At 34.6% G+C, this 22,072-nt stretch overlaps 4 protein-coding genes and 1 non-coding gene across 5 annotated transcripts; 1 reads left to right on the top strand and 4 right to left on the bottom strand.

The window, feature by feature from the left end:
- The first annotated feature begins 629 nt into the window (after window positions 1-629).
- Window positions 630-1,630, top strand: LOC111912715 (uncharacterized). Its single transcript, XM_023908443.1, has 2 exons — window positions 630-815; window positions 1,013-1,630. Exons 1-2 carry the CDS (start codon window positions 630-632, stop codon window positions 1,628-1,630), a joined length of 804 nt encoding a protein of 267 aa, XP_023764211.1.
- A 902-nt stretch (window positions 1,631-2,532) lies between these two features.
- Window positions 2,533-3,072, bottom strand: LOC111912689 (uncharacterized). Its single transcript, XM_023908423.3, has one exon. It carries the CDS (start codon window positions 3,052-3,054, stop codon window positions 2,716-2,718), a length of 339 nt encoding a protein of 112 aa, XP_023764191.1. The 5' UTR covers window positions 3,055-3,072; the 3' UTR covers window positions 2,533-2,715.
- A 5,943-nt stretch (window positions 3,073-9,015) lies between these two features.
- On the bottom strand, window positions 9,016-11,557 carry LOC128129171 (zinc finger BED domain-containing protein RICESLEEPER 2-like). The gene is made up of 6 exons (XM_052767835.1): window positions 10,919-11,557; window positions 10,285-10,487; window positions 10,071-10,183; window positions 9,592-9,959; window positions 9,189-9,498; window positions 9,016-9,113 (listed from the first exon to the last, which is right to left on the bottom strand). The coding sequence occupies exons 1-6, from the start codon at window positions 11,555-11,557 to the stop codon at window positions 9,016-9,018; spliced, it is 1,731 nt and encodes a 576-aa protein (XP_052623795.1).
- A 7,978-nt stretch (window positions 11,558-19,535) lies between these two features.
- Window positions 19,536-19,607, bottom strand: TRNAP-UGG (transfer RNA proline (anticodon UGG)). Its single transcript has one exon. It is a non-coding gene; the product is annotated as a tRNA-Pro (tRNA).
- Window positions 19,608-19,743: 136 nt separating this feature from the next.
- LOC111912753 (reactive Intermediate Deaminase A, chloroplastic) lies at window positions 19,744-21,299 on the bottom strand. Its single transcript, XM_023908491.2, has 6 exons — window positions 21,044-21,299; window positions 20,528-20,643; window positions 20,361-20,405; window positions 20,178-20,251; window positions 20,032-20,081; window positions 19,744-19,941 (listed from the first exon to the last, which is right to left on the bottom strand). The coding sequence occupies exons 1-6, from the start codon at window positions 21,240-21,242 to the stop codon at window positions 19,847-19,849; spliced, it is 579 nt and encodes a 192-aa protein (XP_023764259.1). The 5' UTR covers window positions 21,243-21,299; the 3' UTR covers window positions 19,744-19,846.
- Window positions 21,300-22,072: the final 773 nt, after the last annotated feature.

The raw sequence follows: 22,072 nt of genomic DNA, 5'->3' as shown, positions 1-22,072 counted from the left end.
TTAAAGCTAGGAATATAATTATGATAATTTCTTTTAAGAATATATATTTAATATTAATCTTATTTTGATTCTATCGCAGAGATCATGATAGATCGTGATGTAATTTATTTTATTTATTAGTATTCATTTCTAAAAGTTTTAGTTAAGATATGTAGTTTGAGACTTTGAGCAGTGCAAAAACTAAAAAATATAATGCAAGAAAAGAGTGAAATGAAAATATCTGTAAAAAAAGTGACTGCCTTCTCAAACATATTTAAATGCATACAAGCTTTTATACTTTTCCTATTGGATGCAGCTCAATCGGTAAATCATGCACGAGACTTGTTTTGAAAATAGATAAGGCTATCCGGTATGGGGGCTGCGTCTTGGGCTGAGGTGACACCCTCTCCCACGCGTGAACACCGCCCCCAAGTCCGGTGGGCTGCGTGTGGCGTGAAGCGGAAGACGGATGAAGACGGACTATTTGATTGACCAATAAAATTCCGAACGTTACAGTCGACCGTTATATCCATTAACAAAAAAAAAACTTTTTTTTTTCAAATTTTCTATATATACATCCACTTTATTCACAATTTCTACTAAACCACACCCACATTTTTTCAAAACAAAAACACACATCAAACCAAAAAATGGATAATTTTCCACCTCCAATTATTTCGTCTTCCGATGATAACGATTCCAATGACGATTTTATTTTGTATACGGTGTTATCCGCGGCACGAGACGTGGTACGTGAAAGGGGCGAAAGTTCAAACGTCGACAAGAAGCATAGAAAATGGATCAACCGGGATCGAGAGGCGGCACATGAACTTTTGGTACGTGATTATTTTGTCGTTGATAGTTTATATATGATTTATCTAAATTCGAAGAACGTTTTCGTATTAGTAGAACTTTATTTTCACGTATAGCTAGAGATTTGGCATGTAATTATGAATTTTTTCAATTACGATGGGATGCTAGAGGTAAATGCGGTTTTACTACAATACAAACATGTACGACCACTTTTAGACAGTTGGGATATGATATAACCGCAGACGTATCAGATGAGTATCTGAAAATGTCTGAGAGGACGGGTGGAGAGTGTACATATTTATTTTGTGAGTATGTCATAGAGTTTTACCATGACATATACTTGCGACATCCGACTAAAAGCGATGTTGAACAGTTGTATGCCGCACATCAAGCGAAACATGGTTTTCCAGGGATGCTTGGTAGCATTGATTGTACACATTGGGAGTGGGAAAATTGTCCCAACGCGTGGCGTGGCCAGTTCACGCGAGGTGATCATGGGGTGTCGGTTGTTATTTTGGAGGCGGTGGTTTCAAATGACCTATGGTTTTGGCATGCATTATTTGGTATGGCCGGGTCAAACAATGACTTGAATGTGCTCCAATCGTCTTCGATATTTAACGATATTTTACAGGGCAAAGCACCCGAAATGCCATATGTTGTCAATGGAAATGAATACAAATATGAGTATTACCTAGGTGATGGGATATATCCAGTATACGCTACATTTGTCAAGTCATATACATTTCCGGCCGACGATAAACGGAAAATGTTCAAGTTAGCACAAGAATCTGTAAGGAAGAATGTAGAACGAGCGTTTGGAGTCCTCAAACAAAAGTGACACATAATCAAACATCTGGCACGAACATGGGACAGAGAAAAATTGAGGACGGTGTTGACTGCTTGTGTTATTTTACATAACATGATAATAGAAGAAGATGGTAGAGCTATTTGCTCATATACCACAAACGATATACTTAACCCACCCGCAGTAATACAAGTTCGCAGTCCGACATACTTCTCAAGGGTTTTGGAAATACAAAACCGTGAAACACATCACAATCTACGACATGATTTGACCGAATACATATGGGAACGACAATTTCAAGGGCAAAATGATTGTGAAGACGACGATGATGACGATGGTGACGATGGTGGCGATGAGGAGGATAACGATGGTGGCGACGAGGCGGATGATATCGGTGACGACAACGACGACGATTAGAATTTTTCTATGTTTTTTATGTTTTTTAATTTTTATTTTATTTAGACAATGTAATGTTATTTCTCTATGTTTTTTTTTATGTTTTTTAATTTTTATTTTATTTAGACAATGTAGTGTTTAATTTTACTAATTTAAGTTTTAAATTTCTATGTTTTAATTAATGAAATGTGCTCTTATTTTTTTATGCTTTAAAAAATTAATGTATATTATAAATTATGCTTTTTAATTAATATAATATTCAAAAAAATAAATAAAAATAAAAAATAAAAAAAAGAATTTGTGGAGTTGTAACCATTTCCAGTCTTTAGTGGGTTGGGTGTGAAACTAACATGGCGCATATGTAACAACATTTTTCTGGTGGGATGGGTGTAACTATTCCCCATAGTCTAAATCGTGACTCGTGAGTGATCTCGTCATCAAGTACTTTTAGAGGCGAGGGTGGTTCCATGGAGTGGTTAGGGTTGTCTTGAATCAAGCTTTTGCCTTGATAAACTTTATATTTTTTTTTCTTGAATGGCTAAGTTTTATATTATTAGTTATCCATAACCAAAATGTTTACAAATATAACAACAACAACAAAAAAAAAAAAGTTGAAAATTATATGTACAGTTTAATTTAATTTAGAAAAACTAAAAAAAAAAAAAAGAAAAAAAAAACCTCACGTAATTGGGTAAACCCACTACGGGGTATACGTCGACAGTTTACTCCGGAATGCTCTGTAGAGCAGGCCTCCACGGCCGTTGATTCGATTCAAATCCATCACTGACGTTCATCAACTTAGCAAGAATCTGCTCCACCGTTAGCCCCTGCACATCCGTCCTACCCAATAACTCCTCCAGTTGCTTCTTCGATATCTTAATCTTCACCTCCGTCGTCGCCGTTTTATCACCAAAGCTACCGCCGGAATAACTCTCTCCCTTCCGACTGTCACCACGGTCGCTGCCGGATAAATACATTGTTCCCGGTGCCGCCGCCGCGGTTGATCCCCAGACGCCGCCGTCGCGTTGAATGGCTGTCTGCTTTTTTATACAATTTCCCATTTAATTGGATATAGCAAAACAGGAGTTGTGTGCTGAATTTATAGGAGTGCGCAGAATGGCAAGTGGGATGAACGGTTGTCCTACGTGGCATACGAAGCTGCATGGATGGCAAGTGAGATAAAGACGTTGTTTCCACGTCAGCTCCACAGTGCTCCAGTTCCGTACCGGTTTAAGCGATTCGGCAGCCGGTTTGAGTTTCATCCGGTCGAAATCATACAGAACCCGAGTTTTTGGGTTATAAGTTCAACCGGTCCAGTCTTTTTCAAGAATGTGATGGCGGTTCAACGCCAGCGGAATTTGACTAGCATGCTGAGTACGAACCGTTGGAACTTGGAAAGTAAGAGCATATGGGACCGGTTTATTTTGTTTAAAAGTTTAGGCGGCTGAAAAGTGTTCACAGTATATGTGGATAACAATGATAACAATATGATAACATATAGAAAATAATACACATGGGTAAAACTTGTGAAAGATGTCAAAACGTCAAAAAAAGTGTAAAATTTCAGTGTTCAGAAATTATAAGAAACAAAACTTTGTGAAAAGAGATAAAAAAAATGTCACATCAAAAATAAGAGTTGTTTGATAACCTCTAAATAATATCATTTAGGATTTTTTTATAAATCGGTCAGTTCAACGGGTTTGATACAACAACTGAACGAATCAAAACTCTTTGAACTACCTTCCAAATGGTTAATGAACCTCTCATTATCTTAACCATTAAGAGGTTAGAATCATTAAAAACATTATACAGTTCAGTTTTATTCATATGTTATGTGTTAATAAACTTGTCCTTAATTTGGTTGCATTTATTTAACTTGAATACGTCGAATAATATATAAAATTACACTATGCATGATTTCTATTGGAAATTACCTTTTTCCTGTTTGGCCGTTTTATTTACGTGAGCAAAATAGTAACCAAATTTAACGAAAAGTAAAGTCAAAGTTTTACAATCATATTTTATTATACCTTTTCCACGATTCAATATTTCTCAGGCTAATGTGGTGCATGGAAACTAAAATATGTTATATGACGCATGCCATATTCATATTTCAATTATTATACTCTATAGTCTATATATAAATCATTTTTTATAATAGATTATAGTTTTTTAAGATACTTTGCACGACGTGTGTGTGAACGAGAATTGTGTATATACATTGATTGATTGTAGTTTTGAAGGTCTTGATCAAAATATTCCTGCCCAATAATTAACATATAATGAGATTTGTTTCCCTTTATCACTTTAAACATGGTGAAATTAATAATCATAGTTATGTTATAATACATCCATAATTTGGCATGGGATTATGGGAATATACGTTGGCATTTGTTTATCTATTTATGAGCATGCATAAATTGACTCAAGTATACAAAATCCGTTATCCATAGAACAATGATAGTGAAGTGTGAACAAAAGACGTATAAGACGTTTATAGATAGAAAACCGGCTTAGGACAATTGGGAATAATTTACAACATCAAGATGTGAGGCCTAAAAAAAAAATGAAATCAACAATTAATATTCCAAAACCTTCTTCAATCTCTAATGTATTTTTTTTCTTAATGGAGCATCAACATATTTAATCTCCAAGAGTGCACGGGATCATATATAAAATGGGCATAGATGGGGCGTCATATGCTTCATACATTGTACATTAAGAGTGGGTGTGATAGATCATTATTTATGTTGTGTTCTCTTTCTCCTATTTGTACCATATGCTTCATACATTGTACATTAAGAGTGGGTGGAATAGATAATTATTTATGTTGTGGACTATAAAGGATGGAAATGAAAGGAAATAAAAAAAATTGATATGACGCATAAGTGACAAGAGGGTTGGAAGATTTGAGGAAGATGGACCCCTTCCACCTCAATGTTTAGTTAATATTTATTATGTTCAAATCTCATAACATGACACCATAAGAGTATCTTTGTGTTATTGGGTTTGGTTTTAGGTAGGGGTGTTCAAAAATATCCGTATCCGAAATTCCGATCCGAAATTCTGAAATTCCGAATCCGAATTATCCGAAAAATCGGATATCCGAAATTTCGGATATCCAATTTTTCGGAATCGGAATTGGATAATGCTTTTAAGATTTTTCGGATAATTCGGATATCCGATATCCGAAAATTTTGGTTTTATTTTATACATTATTTGTTATTTTAGTCGCATATGTCTTATGATATGAATTTTAGTAACTAAAACATATTGATAACACCCTTAATTAAATACCTATATTACTTCATATGCCTTTCTAATTTAAAAATATGTATTTTTAACTTAAAAACTTCATATGTTTTTCAAATTTTAACAAAATTTCAATTTTTCGGATATCCGATTTGGTATCCGATTCCGTATCCGAAATTTCGGATATCCGAAATTTCGGATACGGAATCGGATACCAAAAATCAACTATCCGAAATTTCGGATATCGGAATTTTCGGATATCCGGTTATGAACACCCCTAGTTTTAGGTGGGGAAATGTAAGCCACATTTTATTGTTTTAACCTTATATCCTCTCATGACTAACTTTTAATTGAAACCATTATGACTCAAGCACTTGATCTCCCGTATGAAGAGGCTAATGTATTACCTAGTAGGCCACTAGGTACTTGGTTAATAAATAGCTTACAATGAGATTGTTTAACTTTGAATATCCGAATACTAAAAATTACAAATCAAAACAATGTGACAATGTCAAATGCCTAAAATTTATACACATGCATTTTCACACAAGCATAAATATTTGTATTAATTTTCTTGTGAGTATTTTTTTTATGGAGTAAATATGTAAAAATGTATTAGTTTTATAATTATTGCATTAAACTATAAATTAATGAATTAATAAATTTATTAAACTGTGAATATAATATTTCAGCTGACAATGCATGATTTTATATACATATTTGGTTTGAAATAAACGATGGTCCCAATGTTGACATAAATAATTGGTACTGACGTGTGGTAGTTGGTGCTGGTGGTAGAGTTTGGGTTTGACTCCCCTAAGTTAGTGAATTAGTGATATTATGATTGTATTAAATTGTGAATTTATGTACTAAACTATGAATTGTCTGTATTAAATTTTGTATTGTATAATTTTTATGTTAAAATATGAATCAATATATGAATGAAAATATTAGACTGTAAAAATTACAATTTTACCAACAAAAATCAGAATTTTAACATGTTTAACCCACTTTTGGGATAGTCCCAATATTTTGGTACCAACGTTCGTACCAAGATATGAAAGAATTGCTTGGCTGAAAATTATCGGTGTTCCATTTGAGTTTTGGGATGAAGAGAATTTCTCACTTATTGCAAGCAGGTTCGGCAAGGTTATAAATCCATTTGATTCAATCTCAAGTAGAAGGGACTATTCCATGGGGAAGGTTGGGATCCTTACAACAAGAAAAACATGGATCAATGAAGATGTTACGATCGAAGTCAGTAACACGAAATACAAAGTAGGTGTGGTTGAATACACGGATGATTGGTCACCATTCAAACCCGTCCCTTTTGATAAGGTAGAGGAATCAAATGATGAGGAAGAAGATTACGATGAGATTTCATAAACATCCATAGATGAAGAAGAAAACGAACGGGAAGAAGGTGAATTCCAACCTGAACAAACTCAGGCGTTCATGTCAAAGGAACCAACGATGGAAGCTCAGACCAATTTCGGCAAATCGGAACCGGCGCCGGTAAGCGACTGTCACGCTGATGAACCATCGGGCGCTACTATCGATCCTACAGTTAAAGTCGACGGTTCTCCCAAAGCATCGGAGTCGGTTGAAATCCCCGAGTTCATAGCCCCTGCATCACAGTCAACTACAGCTCCCATCGTTTCCTTCATGGAACCTAATTTATCTTTTGGGCCTGAGAAAAATCCTTTCTTTGGGTCAATTGAAAACTTGGTCCCTCTTGGATGTTTTGGGCCATTCCCAACAAATAACGACACTCCTACATACTCGTTTACGTCTCAATAGGCTAATAAGGATGAATTCACATTTGATTGTGATCCAATTGGTGGTAGTCCTAAGTCTAAAAAACGTAAGTGGGATAATGTGTGCATATGCACAAATCAAACCCCCTCGTTCCATTTTAATATGGGTTGCACACAAACAAACGTTGAACCCACTTTTGGGTCTCGGTTAAATCTAGACAATCTCACATCAGCTAGCATTGACTTGAATTTGAACATGAATTCAACCAATTTGAAACTAATGGACGTGCCTGAAACTAGTACATCGGGCTCCCACTCAAATGAAATCGAGCAAACAGTAGAGATTGGGGCCGCAAATCGGATTCCAAATTGATGTGAGCAATAGTATTCTTGCTGAGACGCTTGGAGTTACCGGTGAGCAACAAGGTATCCAATGAATTGCTTGTCCCTGAATGTAAAAGGCATTGGGGTGGATGTGAAAGTAAACTGGGTGAGGAAGCTAAGAAATTTTCACAAATCTAACTTCATAGGGCTTCAAGAAACACAATTGACTCATCATGAAAACTTAGACATAGCTGCTTTGTTGGGGAGATCAAGATTTTGATTATGAAGGTGTTGACTCAGACGAGAGATCTGGTGGGTTAGTCTTAATATGGAACATTAACTGCTTTCAGAAAAAAGAAGTAATAAAATCTAATCAGTTTATCATTATTGTTGGAACTTGGATTGGTATCCATGGTGATAGAATCCTTGCTAGTATTTATGGGCCACATGACATTGGTGATCAAAAAATCTTATGGAGGAAGCTGATCTCTATTAAAAGATCAAAACCAGGCAATTGGGTTTTATTTGGTGACTTCAATGCAGTTAGGAGGATGGATGAAAGATTCAACTCTATATTTTGCCCGGCGAGCGCATCCGCCTTTAACAAATTCATTCTAGACGCGGAGCTTAGAGACTTTAGCATGGGTGGTGAGAAATTCACATTTATGGCTCGAGTAGGTGCTAAACTTAGTAAACTGGACAGGTTCCTCGCGTGTGCAGACTTTCTTAATGCCTTTCCATCAACTGCCCGTGAACTGTTAGACCACAGCCCGATAACCTTGATATCCCATCACATAGACTTTGGACCACCTCCGTTTAAACTATTCAACTCGTGGATACTGAAGACTGGATTTGATAACACAGTTCATATGGCATGGGAAAGCTGCCAAACTCAGGTATCTAAAATGGGAGATAAAAAAATGGAAGAAGCAATCAGATAAGGCAGAAAATCAAGAAATACTACGAATCAAAGATCATGTTACACAACTCGAAATGTTGGCGGAATCTAGACAACTATCTGAGACTGAGCCGGCGTCACGTAGTCAAGGACTTCAAAGAATCCTAGAATTAGAAAAATTAGCGATACTTGACCTGAAACAGAAATCTCGAGTCAAATGGGCTGTGGAGGGAGACGAAAACACTAAGTTCTTTCATGGCTACATAAATGGAAAAAGCAGAAGGAACAAGATCAATGGGTTGATGGTAAATGGAAGATGGGCTACTTTTGTGGCCGAAGTCAAGGGTGAAGCTCTACGATTCTTCAAATATAAATTCACTGAGACTCACGTTTCAAGACCCAAGTTCACTAGTTCGTTCCTGAAATCAATCTCCATGATGGATGCTATTAAGTTAGAAGCACCATTTAGTCTTGATGAAGTAAAAGCTGAAGTATGGGTAGGGGTGGCAAATCGGGCAGTCGTTCCGTGTTTTTATCTAACACGACACGACATGAATTATTTTCCCTCAACCCGAACACGACATGAAACGATGTCGTGTTTGTTTTCGTTAACACGAACACGAAAAAAAAAATAAAAAAACACGAAAAAACCGATAACACGAAATAATTTACCAAAAAAAAATTCCATAATGTCATTCATAGTTCCTGCAAAAATTTTAAATTAAACATAATAAATACGCATTTAGTGACAGAAAATAACATAAAACGTCATAAAATATTGCTAAATGTCTTCAAGCTTGTGACTCCATTTCTTCATGTGTACCATTGGCATGGCTATCCAACTTCATAACATCTTTTGTAAGATATTGTAAACATAATTCTTCATCACCTACAAACAATATTAAAAACATTTTAAAAAATATTAAACACTTTATACAAATGTTTCAAGAAGAATACAAATTACCTTTAATCCCAAACAACCAATCTTTTGCACAAATTAGAGCTTCAACATTTTCATGTTTCAACGAACTCCGATATTGATCAAGAACACGACCACCATTACTAAATGCTGATTCAGATGCAACCGTGGAGACGGGGATGCTCAAAATATCTCGAGCCATGGAAGCAAGTTCCGGATAACGATATTGATGAGCTTTCCAAAAAGAAAGTACATTTATATCTTCAGTTACTTCACTTCTTGGTTCATCTAGATACATCTCTAATTGTGATTTTTGAGACAAAGCAAACTCCTTAGTTTCATACACTGTGAACTCCTATAAAAACAGAAAATTAATTAGTATAAATTAAAAAACTTATGAAATAAACTAATTAGAAAAAACAATTAATTACTAAAAGCAACTTCTTACTTGTAGCATTTCTCTCGTGCTTTTACTAAGTGTCTTGTCATCTTTCTTTTTGTAAACACTATTACTTGAATCACTTGTTGAAACGGTTGATGCTCTATAAGACATGGGTAATTCAATAACGTATTCACCAAATAGATCATGTAACTTCTCCCGAATACAATCATTATGCTCACGAAAACTGCTTCCATAGAGTTTTTTGTAAGTAAACTCAACATATTGCATTTTATAACGTTGATCCAAAACTGCAGCCATGGCCAAAATTGGACTATACTCGGACCAATATTTAGAGAACTTCTCATACATTTTGCAAGCCATTATCTTCATAAACGTATCCGAACTTTCTATTTCTTCTTTTAAAGTTCTTTCAACTGTGGATACCAAAGGAAAATATAAGTTTGTTGTGCAATACTTATTTCCAGAAAAAATGCATGTAACTTCATAAAATACTTCCAAAAATTTGAAAATCTTTTCTAATTTACCCCATTCTTCATTACTTGGACAATCTAAGTAATTAGAATCACTTAGTGCTAAACGGAAAAAAGCACGACGATAAAAAAGAGCACTTTCAATCATAAGAAAATTAGCATTCCATCTAGTTGGAACATCTTGTCGCAAGCCTTTTTTGGATTCAAATTAACCTGTTTCACACAATTCAGAAAGTTTCTTTTCCTTATTGAGGATCCCTTCACGTACTTGATAGATTCTCTAATTTTGACAATCCCTTCATCAATAGCCTTCAAGCCATCTTGCACAACTAAATTCAACACATGAGCACAACATTGAACATGAAAATAATCCCCATTACTACGAAGTGCACCTTCATTACATAATTGACCTTTTAGGAGATTGACAAAAGTATCATTACTTGCAGCATTATCTAATGTGATTGTAAACAACTTTTTATCAATCCCCCAATTTGTCAATAAAGTAGATATTGTTTCAGTTAAAGTGTTAAACACTAGCCGTTTATCCGCGCAAAGCGGCGGACGACAAATAGTTTGTTTTGACAATTAATTTATTTTCGATGCAGAATGATTATTTTCAATTTATTCATTAGTTTGTTTTAGTAAACATGTCATATTAAAAATAAAGAAAATTCATGAAATGACCAAATTATAGGGTGTTGAGTATTTATTTGGATGAAAAAAGATCTAGTTAAAATCTTGGAATAGAAGATTTATAGGAGTTTGTTTAAATTTTAATATTATTTTATTAGTGATTAGTTGTACAATTAGCTTAATGATTTGGACGTCTTAAAAAATATTATTATTTTATTCAATCTATTTTTAGAAATAGTGGGATTTGTTTTATAAGATAGTAAAGATACGCCATTATGTGGAGGTGGCATATATTGAAAGTTCAAAATTCTTTTTTGCAACTTCCACTCCTCATCAATAAAGTGAGAAGTAACACACAAGAAACCGTCTGTGTTAATAGAAGACCACAAATCAACAGTTAATGAAATCCGACGAGGAAGTAACTCAAACAATTTCTTGAATTTTCCTTTTTCTCTTTTAAACAAATTCAACACATCTTCTTTAGCAGTGTTTCTAGTAATTCTGGTAACTTTTTCATTTAAGTAACTAAAGATTTCTCTAATTCCCGTGTACTCTACAAACTTAAAGGGAAGGTCGTGCTTGACAATAGCTTCACTAATAAGTTCACGAAATCTTTCGGGTTTAAAAACTGTGGAATTTATTGAAATGGAACCACCTGATTTTGCAAAAATGAATTGTGTTATGTCACTGTTGTCCCTTCTTGGACACTTTGGAATGTGATTTCTTAAGCTACCTGTCCCATTTTTTGTTTCATAAATGTATCTTTTTTTGCACCTATCGCATTCAGCCCTTTCCCTACCATCTGTACCAATTGGAAGTCTGGTATAATACTTCCATACCTCGGACCACCTTTCCCTTTCCATTTTTACATGATCTTCTTCACCCTCTACTTTAACATCTACCTCCATAACATCAATGTGACAACCGTCAAATTCTGGTCAAGTCAAAGTCAAATAAAGTCAACAAGTCAAACCGGTCACCTCAGTTAACCCTTGTATACTAGGGTTTACGTTATGTAATTACTAAACAACTCGCTATTCTAATGAGAGATCATAGATGGAAAAAGTTCGTACATCTAGATTTCCTTAACCAAAAACTGCGGTAAGTAACGAACCAAACCGATAAAACAATGTTGCATACTCATTGGGAGTGTGTAAGATCCTTAAACATGGCTTAATGGGGCTTACAGACCTTGCATTGCGAAGCCGGACACTCATAAATGTCACACACGAAACCTCTCTCAATCGTTTTCACTCTATCTCTCTTTATCGAGAATCTCTCCCAAATCTCTCCAAGAATGAGGAATCTCTCCCAAATCTCTCCAAGAATGAGGAATCTCTCCCAAATCTCTCTTTGTATGAGAAATCTCTCCAAGAATGTGAAATCTCTCCCAAATCTCTCTTTGTATGAGAAATCTCTCCAAGAATGTGAAATCTCTCCCAAATCTCTCTTTGTATGAGAAATCTCTCCAAGAATGTGAAATCTCTCCTAAATCTCTCTTTGTATGAGATATCTCTCCAAGAATGTGAAATCTCTCCCAAATCTCTCTTTGTATGAGAAATCTCTCCAAGAATGTGAAATCTCTCCCAAATCTCTCTCTGTATGAGAAATCTCTCCAAGATTGTAAAATCTCTCCTAAAAATCTCTCTCAAAACCCCCTTTCGATTTATTTTGATCATTTGAGGGCATCCCGGTACTTGGCTTGATAAGGAATCACTCAAGGAAGGGAAAAACCTTGGAAAATAACCCTTTAGGACCGAAGCCTCCTCATAAGAGTCAAGTCCTCTTGGATCCGAGGCCACTTGAGCTGAGTCCGGACCCTCTTGGGTAGCCGCAACCATCCAGCCGCAGCCACCGAGCCGAAGCCCAGAGTCGCAGCCGTCAAGACCGCAGCCACGAAGCCGGAGCCACCGGACCCGGAACCAACCCCCCGCAGCGAGTTTGACTTCGGACCGCAGTTTCCTCACTTCGGATCCTCCTCAGCAACCGAGCCGCTCCGGTTCCAAGGCTGCTGATGACCGCAAACCCCCTCCTGACTTCGGATTTGCCAATTTTCTACCCGGGTTTCAACATTTTTAACGTTTTAAGCCCGTTTTTAATTATTTTAACGTGGAATTTTCTCAAAAAATCATATTTGAACATATAAGACCCTAAATATTCATAATTTAAACATATTTTTATAGAAATATTTATTTAAGAATAAAATCTAGTGGGTGAATAATTGAGGTGGAGTGTTGACTTTAGCTTAGTGTTAGACACAAGCAACCACCCCCATACCCACTCCATGGCTAACCCACACCTCTCCCCACCATACCTGGTCATTCAAGGGTACTTTCCCTATCAATTGACCAGCCATACTCTTAGTCAAAGGCTGAAAACCCACCCTCTCTCCTCACTCTCACTCATTTCTTTCATTTCCATCAAAGATCAAACACATCTTTTCTCTCAAATTCCCTCATACAATTTCGAGATTTCCATGTCATTTTTCAAGCTTTCCATTTTCATTTAGTAAGTATCATCACTCTCTTTATGGTTATTACATTCATTTTATTCAAATCATTGATTCCTTACACAAACTCTATCATTATTGTGTTAGATTTTTGGATCTTCAAAGCAATTCTTCAAGTGTTCTTGAGTTGAACACTTCACTTCTTCAACATTCACTCACTGAAATCATATAAGGTGAGTTCATACCTCTACATTTTCATGTTCTCTTAAGTTTTTAGGGGGGGGGGGGGGGGGGGGGGGGAATACAAGTTAAAACACCAAGAACATAACTAAACTTTTCTAACAGCTTTCATCAGAAAAGTTGGACTCCATTCACGCACTGTTTTGGACTACTTAAGCATTTTAGTTTTCAAAACTGTTTTAGTTGCAAGTAGTTCCAGTTCTTAGCTTTAAAATGACTACTTGCATCTCCATATGATTTTTCTACAATTTATGGTGATTTTTACAAAACTGACTATCATTTCAAACATCAATCCGGACCAGTCTGTAATTATGGACTTTTTCACACAAGGTGGAGGTCATTAAAATTTATAATAAAAATTATGAACAAAGTAGACTCATTTTCCAAACTCTCAGAATTTACGGATTCTGATTTGCACCTTTAATTATTTTTCTATGAATTTTCTAAAAACAGAATAGAAATGGTAATACTAGAAAAATGTTTTCAATTTCATTTACACCTTGTAACTTGTTGAGCAAGGTGTGTACCTTCATGTGATGATATGTTATTACCTTATATGTCATTTTGTCTTGTTATATAGACATACATCAGAAAACAAATGGATTCTTACCTTCATAAGTATGGTAAATATATAATTGGTATTGCAAGGCTATATCCATTGAAATACAAACATTGGTAAACTATGACAAGTATAGTTTATGCTCACTACCCCAACAAATATTTAATAAACTATAATAGGTATAGTTTAGGATTCATTTACATAACAAACACATTACTAAAGGTATTATACATACAAAAGGGTTACATACAAAACTATAATAAGTATAGTTAAGTCCATTATACCCCCCCCCCCCCCCCCCCCCCAAACGAATACGCTAGTTATAATCGGTATAGTTATGACGTATATTCATTACAAACAAAGTGATAAACTATAATAGGTATAGTTTATGTTTCATCTACACCACGAACTTAATTACAAGAAGGGATCACCACCACTTTTGATAAGCTATAATATGCATAGTTCATGTTCACTGCCACTATCGCTATTTGATGAACTATGATATGTATAGTTTATATTCACCATCACCACCACTTTTGGTAAACTATAATATGCATAGTTCATGTTCACTAGTCACTATCACTATCCGATGAGCTATGATATGTATAGTTTATGTTCATAGCCACTATTACTATTTCGTACACTACACTAGGGTTTGGTTTCAGTTTTTGGATTTAAGACTACATTCAATCTAGCATTATTAGTTTTCAGCTATAATTTCTAAGTGTATATGCTAGAGTTATATAGAACCTAGTCGTGATTGGCTTAGAATTGGTTGTTCCGCCTTATTTCTTGTTCCTCGTTTGGTTGTGGGCCTAGGGCAGACCCATTACATTCGACGTTTTATCTAACTTTAATTTTATATAACTTATATACACAAGGAAATTATAGAAGGAATCTATAGGGAATTCTAGGATGCACTATTTCATAACATAGAAACTTACATTTCACATTTTGAGGAAAATATCGGATTTTCTGGAACAACTTAATTGCTTTTACAGGGAAAAAACAGTTTATTTCTCAATTAAAACTTTTATGAACTCACCAACCTTTGTGTTGACACTTTTTCAAACAACTTGTATTCTCAGGAAATTGCTAAACAGATAAATCAACTGCTTTCGAGGACGGGACTCTAAAGCGATACATTCAAACTTATTTTGTCATCATGATGTAATTGATTTTGAAACATGTAAACTTACTCTATGATGTAACTTTTTCAATTATATTGATGATGGTTGTGTTTGCTTTCTTCACTATTATGTTCGTTGTTATGATACTATACATGAAGTCATCCACCCCCGAACGTTTCCGCCGTTCTGGTTTGGGGGTGTGACACAATGTCATCAGCTTCTTCTTCAAGTTCAACATCTTGAAATAAAAAAGGAGGGTCTGTTTTCAGAAATTATATAATTTAGATGGGGAAAAGTTAAAAAAATAATGAAATACCTGAGGAGCTATAGCAGCAGAATGTGTATATGTTTTATCAAGCTTTGCCTTTTTCTTATTATGTGTTTTATCAAGCTTTGTCCTCTTCATGTCAATTTCTTATCAAGAAGACTAGAAGTATAAGTAAAATCAGGTATCTTAGAAGCAAATATAGTGTAATATAAGAAGCAAATATGGAGTAATATAAGAAGTAATCAAGAGAAAAGATGTATACAGTTTCTCCTTATCGCAAAATCAATCAAGAATTATCAATCCAACAATCAAGAAATTAACGCCACATGAAAAAAATTACCTTTCTTGCGTCGATTGTGGTTTAGATTTGAGAACCAATAAAGCAAGTATATGAGTCGATTGCGATTGTCTAAGCGACTGAACCAGAAGCGAAATGTGTTTAGTAAGCGGTTATGTTTGAGAAGCAAGAACAGGAAACGGCTAGAGCATTTGGGTTTTGCGATTGCCGATTGTCGACTTGTGGTTGAGAGATGGTAGTTTAAAAACCAATAATGAACTGGAGAATCCTTTAATCGAATCGATTGAGTATGGTTTGCAAATAACACCGCCATCAATGGTTTATGGTTCATTGGTTCTACTGAGTATTGAGAATGGGGAAATGGAAAACGCCGATTAGAATTTCTAAGAGTTTGTTGGGTTTTCAAAGAAGCCAATGGAAAGGCCTAGCCTAGGTCTTGAATCCTTTATTGTTTAATTAGTTTAATGCATAAATTTAAATACCTATTATTATTTTTTATTAAATACCTATTATTCAATAGTGTAAAATGAAATTATCGTTTTATTATCGTTTTATAGTCGTGTTTCATTTCGTTTTAATACCGTGTTATAGTCGTGTTGTTATCGTTTCTAATTTCAAACACGAACACGACACGACACGACGTCGTTTTTTTAAACAACACGAACACGAATTCGAATTTCGATTTTGTCCCAATTTCGTTTCGTGTCGTGTCGTGTCGACTTTTGCCACCCCTAAGTATGGGCATGTGGTGGTGAGAAAGCACCTGGACCTGATGGATTTGCATTTAAATTCATCAAAACGTACTGGGATACTCTGAAGTGTGATGTGATGAACTTTGTTTTTCACTTCGACAAATTTGGAACCATTGCCAGGGGGTGCAATTTGTCATTCATATCACTTGTAACCAAGGTAAAAGACCCTTCCTCTCTATCCGACTTCCGACCTATTAGCCTCATTGGTTGCATGTACAAAATTATTTCGAAGTTCTTAGCTACACGACTCAAAACGTTCATAGGCATGGTCATTGTCGATGTCCAGTTTGCATATGTTGAAGGTAGGAACATTCTTGATGGTCCGTTGGTGATCAATGAGCTATATTCATGGGCTAAGAGAGTGAAAAAGAAAATTCTGCTTTTCAAGGTGGACTTTGAAAAAGCATTTGACTCAATAAACTAAGGTTATCTTGATTCTATTCTCGAACAAATGGGTTTTGGAAATAAATGGAGGATTTGGATTCGTGGATGTTTACAATCTTCTCGTGCCTCGGTTATCATCAACGGTTCTCCGACTGATGAGTTTGAGATCTCAAAAGGTGTTCGTCAATGTGATCCTCTTTCCCCATTCCTATTCATCATTACAATGGAAGGACTCAATGTGGCTTTAATGGAGGCTAGAGACAAAGGGATATTTAATGGCGTTCAATTACCCAATAATGGGCCCATTCTCACCCATATGTTTTACATTGATGATGCATTGGTTGCGGGTGAGTGGTCTAGATCCAATCTCAAAAACTTGGCTCGGATCTTAAGGTGTTTTCATGCTGCTTCCGGATTAATGGTAAATTTTCACAAATCAAGAGTATTTGGAATTGGTGCTTCTGCAAATGAAACCTTGAATTGGGCCAGCATCCTCGGTTGTGAAGTGGGTCCCTTTCCCTTTACGTATCTCGGAGTACACGTGGGAGGAAATATGAATCTTATAAAAAATTGGAAACCGATCATCGATAAATTTTTAGCCAAACTGTCCTCTTGGAAGTCTAGAACTTTGCAATTGGTGGGAGATTGACACTGATCACTTCGGTGCTAGGAAATTTACCCACTTATTGCTTTTCCTTATTCAGGGCACCCATCGCTATCACAGAGACATTGGAACGAATACGAAGAAAGTTTTTGTGGGGGGGAATAGAAGACAAAAAGAAGATCCATTGGGTTTCATGGGATAAAGTCATTACTCCAAAATTAGATGGTGGATTGGGTGTAGGGTCAATTAGAGCATTAAACATTGACTTAATGGTTAAGTGGTGGTGGTGTTTGAAAGTTGATGGAGACGCACTATGGGGTAGGGTCATAAAAAGCATCCATAATCTAAATGATAAACCTCATAATTACATGGCTAATAGAAAGATCAATGGGGTATGGAACAACATTGTGGGGACAAAAAAGGACCTACAAAAAAATGGGGTTGAAATCGATGACATATTCAAACTAAAAGTTAAATCTGGTGTCAATACCTTATTCTGGATAGACAAATGGATTGGTTCGACGGCGTTAAAAATCAAATATCCTTTTTTCTATGCTCTTGATACTAGGAAAAAATATACAGTAGCTGACAGATTTTTTGAGGGCTTTTTTGCAGGTAATTGGTGGTCATGTCCTCACAACGCGGGTCTAACTTCAGAGCTCGATAACCTCCAGAACCATCTATCTTCAGTACAACTGGTCAATGGAGCTGACACTTGGGAATCCTCCTTGGATAAAGATGGAGCTTTCAAAGTATGTGATCTAAGGTGGAAAGTTGATGGTCAATCTGGAATAACTCAAAATATTCCCATAATCAAATGGAGTAAGGAAGCCCTAATCAAGGTTAACTGCTTCTTGTGGCGAGCAATTCAACATAGGATTGCTTCAATGATGGGTCTCAGAGCTAGAGGCATTGAGACTCAAACTACTATGTGCGGTGCATGCATAAACGAAGAAGAAGATGCTGATCATATTTTGGTAAGGTGTCCGTTTGCAAAATATGTGAGGGATAAATCTTCAATTGGTGCGGAATACAAAATCATTCATTCAATAGCATTAGCGAACTGCTCAGATTTGCTGCAAATTGGGGGAGGAGTCCTAAAATGAATGCTCGATTTCATACCATTTGCTATGGTCTAGTTTGGAATCTATGGAAATATCGTAACGATCGGATGTTCAATCAGATGTTCATTAGTCTTTCGTATGGTGCTGAGCAAATCAAATCAATTCTATATATGTGGGTTAAATATAGGGGTAAAGGTGGTATTTGTTCATGGGCAGAATGGTCATCATCGACTTTTTGTATTTGATAACTTTTATACTATGTTTTTGTTGTTTGTCTTCTTCCCCTTGATAGTTACTTACTAGTCGGGGGTTTTTAATTTTTAATAATATTTGCCGTTTCCAATATATATATATATATATATATATATATATATATATATATATATATATATATATATATATATATATATAAATTACCACTAACTTTATTTAATAAAATGATAATTTTTTCCATATTTTGTATTTAATGTTCAATTAAATGTTTAGTTGGTTAAGTAATAATGAGTGAGTATTTTGGTAAAAATATTATTCATTTTTAGAGGTGGATTATTATTTTAGGATAAAACAAAAAGGAAAAATGGACTATAATTTTGGGACGAAATGAGTATAATATTTAGCGATATAGTTACTTAATTTAGTTCTTTAATTTACAAATTCATAAAAAACATTTTTTTCTGGAATAAATAATTATGTCCACAAGTTTTTTTATATGATTTTATTAATAAGTCCACAAACCAATCAAAATAAATCTGAATTCAAACTCTATCAGTTGTCCTTGATTTAAGAAATATTAACTAGCCTGGATAAGTCGAACATGTCTATTAAAATTATGTTTAAGAAAAGCTTAAACAATTCGAAAATAGACAAACATATTCAATAATCAAGTTTTATTTGAAATTAACGATATAACATTCACACACATTCACACACAAATATATTAACGCTCAGTAAGAATAAACTCAAGCCTTTGTACGTCTTGTACTTATTTTTGTATTCGAATTCGAACTTAATAAAATTATACTCTAAGAAGCTTGAATTATTTAACAATATTCTAATAAATATCTTGTTATTAGTGAAATCTGGTGTTGTACGACAACTGATAAGTAAAAAAGTACAAAAAAAAAAAAACTGGCAAAAAGGGGCGTTCCGAGAATCGAACTCGGGACCTCTCGCACCCAAAGCGAGAATCATACCACTAGACCAAACGCCCTTAATGATTTTTATCTCTGAACTTTATTTAAGTATACAAATTCCTTCATTCATTTCTATACACATTAACTATTTAACACCAACAAAAATAATTGTTTAAATAGAAACCAAATTCTCCGTGTTTAAAGATTCATAAAGATTAAAACCCAAACTTAATTAAACTCAGAATCTTGAAAACATTCTTTCATACATTTTAATACATAAATTTCCTTATTAAAATTACATAAAATGTTAAAAATACTAAAGTGCAGCTATGCATTCGATTTCAATCCTGGCATCAAGTGGTAATGCCGCAACCTGATATGTTGATCTAGCTGGAGCTGGAGCAGGAAAATCTGCAATTCAAAAAAATAAAAATTATAAATTAATTATATCCATATAAATCGATAATATATAGTATCTTAAAACCAAATATCATTACTCACATTTAGCATAAATTTCATTAACTTTCTTGAAGTCCTTCAGATCAGCCAACCTGAAAATTAACCAGAAATTTTTCATTTTTTTTTTTTTGTATAAAATTCAATATCCTAACATAACTTTAACATACAAAAATATAAATCCGATTTACATGATTGTGGTTTTAACCACTGAGGAATAACTAGCTCCACTAGCTTTCAAAATCTCCCCCATATTCTTGAGAATCTGACAAATATAACAAAAGATTACACTAAAGACTAAATATAAGATAAATTCTACTTCCTTTAATCAATTTCTGATTTTTTTTTGTGTGTAAAAGAAATAACATAATCACCTGCTCTGTTTGTTCTTCTACACTGTCTGAAACAAACTTCCCTGTCTGCAAAAAGCAACAATAACATATGTAACAAACAAAAATTAATTATAGTTGCATAACTGAATTAGATATTTAAAGGTATTATAGAGCAAATGAATAAAGAAAATATATGTTTGTTATAAAACCTCGGGAATAAGACCAAGAACACCAGAAACAAAAAGTGTATTATTGGCTTTAATGGCTTGAGAATAAGGACCAAGTGCTGCTGGAGCCTTGTCTGTTTTAACAGCTTCCTTAATACCTATAATACACAATATAAACAAGAAATAACCAATAAAATCCTCTTTTTCACATTCTAGATTTCCTTAGGTTTTTTTTTTTTTTTTTTTTTTTTTTTTTTTTTTTTTTTTTTTTTGTAACAATCTGATGAGGTTGTTAACAAAATTAATCAATTAGCATCTGAAAAATCTAATGTTCTCAACAATTATGTTCTTCAAAGATACAAATAGCGTCTCAATTTATTGAAAATGTGGAGGTGACTATTTCTGTTGATTCTCCCAAATTGAGAGAGGAACACTTTGTAAACAATGACAATTCAACATTTTCGCAAAATTCGAAATCAATTCAAGGAGCACATGAACATCAATTGAATTATAGAAATACTTGAGATTTTAAACGGTTAAAGAAGAGAGATAACTCACTAGTGGCAGTAGAAATGCCGAGGCAAGCGAATGGAGTTGACCGGTTGGAGAAGGAAGTTAGAGAAGAACGCCAGAAGCTAGTGCCGGCAGCGGAGGCGCAACCTATACCTGCGATGATCGGAGCACGGTGGCGGAGTACACCGATGTCTATCGCCGGCATGTTAAACGACCTTGCTAGACCAGAAGCCATCCACGCCATTGTCTTTCTCTTTCTGCAAAATATTCTCGGAAGGTCCGAAAATGGATGTTATTTAGGAAAAGCAAAACGTTATTGGGCTTCTATTGGGTCGATTGTAACCATAAAGGAAAGGTTATACATATTTGTAACAATTTTCAAGTTCACAAAAGTTATTAAATGCTCATAAAAAATTCAATTTTTACAATATATTTGTTTTGTCTTAAATTAAACATCATGTTATCAATTTGTTATAATTCTTACTATTTAAACAGTCAATCCAATTGTGAGCTCAGCTAACATGATATTATATGATATCATATTCTGAATATCAAAATTATAAAAAATATAAAATATAATGCCTTTTTTGATAACAACATATAATTATTTTTGTGATATTTTTCAAATTATAGTAAAATTTTTAAAACGATTAAGATAATAAATGAATCTTAAATGATTTTGGTGTGATAGTTAAATTATAGTGATTTTTGTGAAATTTCGATGGATGGTCATGCTAATAAGTTAATTATGTTTTAAAGTAATCGAACTTTATTTGACAACTTAAAAATCAATAATGTGATTCTGGTTACGAAAGAGGATACTCAGCGGATAGCGGTTCAAAAAAAAGAACCGAAAACAAAATTGATAAGCGGTTCCAAAATTTTAGAAACATCGAATTAGATCCGCTTAAGGCAATTCCAGTTTCTAAAACGGGTATTATATTCTGTTGCTCACCACCTGCTACCAATATATAATTAAAATATTTATCATTGTTTTCATTACCCTTTCCTCTCTAATAAATGAAGGTTTTTTTTTTGCCACTTGTCAAATTCTAAAGAGTTTTGCTACATGTA

This window comes from Lactuca sativa, chromosome 9 (genome assembly GCF_002870075.4).
Source record: "Lactuca sativa cultivar Salinas chromosome 9, Lsat_Salinas_v11, whole genome shotgun sequence".
Taxonomy (NCBI): Eukaryota; Viridiplantae; Streptophyta; class Magnoliopsida; order Asterales; family Asteraceae; genus Lactuca; species Lactuca sativa.
This window is presented reverse-complemented; position numbering and strand designations above follow the sequence as displayed.

Coding starts and splice junctions, on each gene's coding strand:
- LOC111912715 (XM_023908443.1), top strand. CDS start 630: ATGGATAATTTTCCACCTCCAATTATTTCGTCTTCCGATGATAACGAT. Junction 816..1,012: donor AGGCGGCACATGAACTTTTG/GTACGTGATTAT, acceptor ACTTTTAGACAG/TTGGGATATGATATAACCGC.
- LOC111912689 (XM_023908423.3), bottom strand. CDS start 3,054: ATGGGAAATTGTATAAAAAAGCAGACAGCCATTCAACGCGACGGCGGC.
- LOC128129171 (XM_052767835.1), bottom strand. CDS start 11,557: ATGGAGGTAGATGTTAAAGTAGAGGGTGAAGAAGATCATGTAAAAATG. Junction 10,488..10,918: donor TGCCACCTCCACATAATGGC/GTATCTTTACTA, acceptor ATTGATAAAAAG/TTGTTTACAATCACATTAGA. Junction 10,184..10,284: donor AAAATTAGAGAATCTATCAA/GTACGTGAAGGG, acceptor TGTTCCAACTAG/ATGGAATGCTAATTTTCTTA.
- LOC111912753 (XM_023908491.2), bottom strand. CDS start 21,242: ATGGCGTGGATGGCTTCTGGTCTAGCAAGGTCGTTTAACATGCCGGCG. Junction 20,644..21,043: donor CGGCATTTCTACTGCCACTA/GTGAGTTATCTC, acceptor TGTGTATTATAG/GTATTAAGGAAGCTGTTAAA. Junction 20,082..20,177: donor GTGGTTAAAACCACAATCAT/GTAAATCGGATT, acceptor GTTAATTTTCAG/GTTGGCTGATCTGAAGGACT.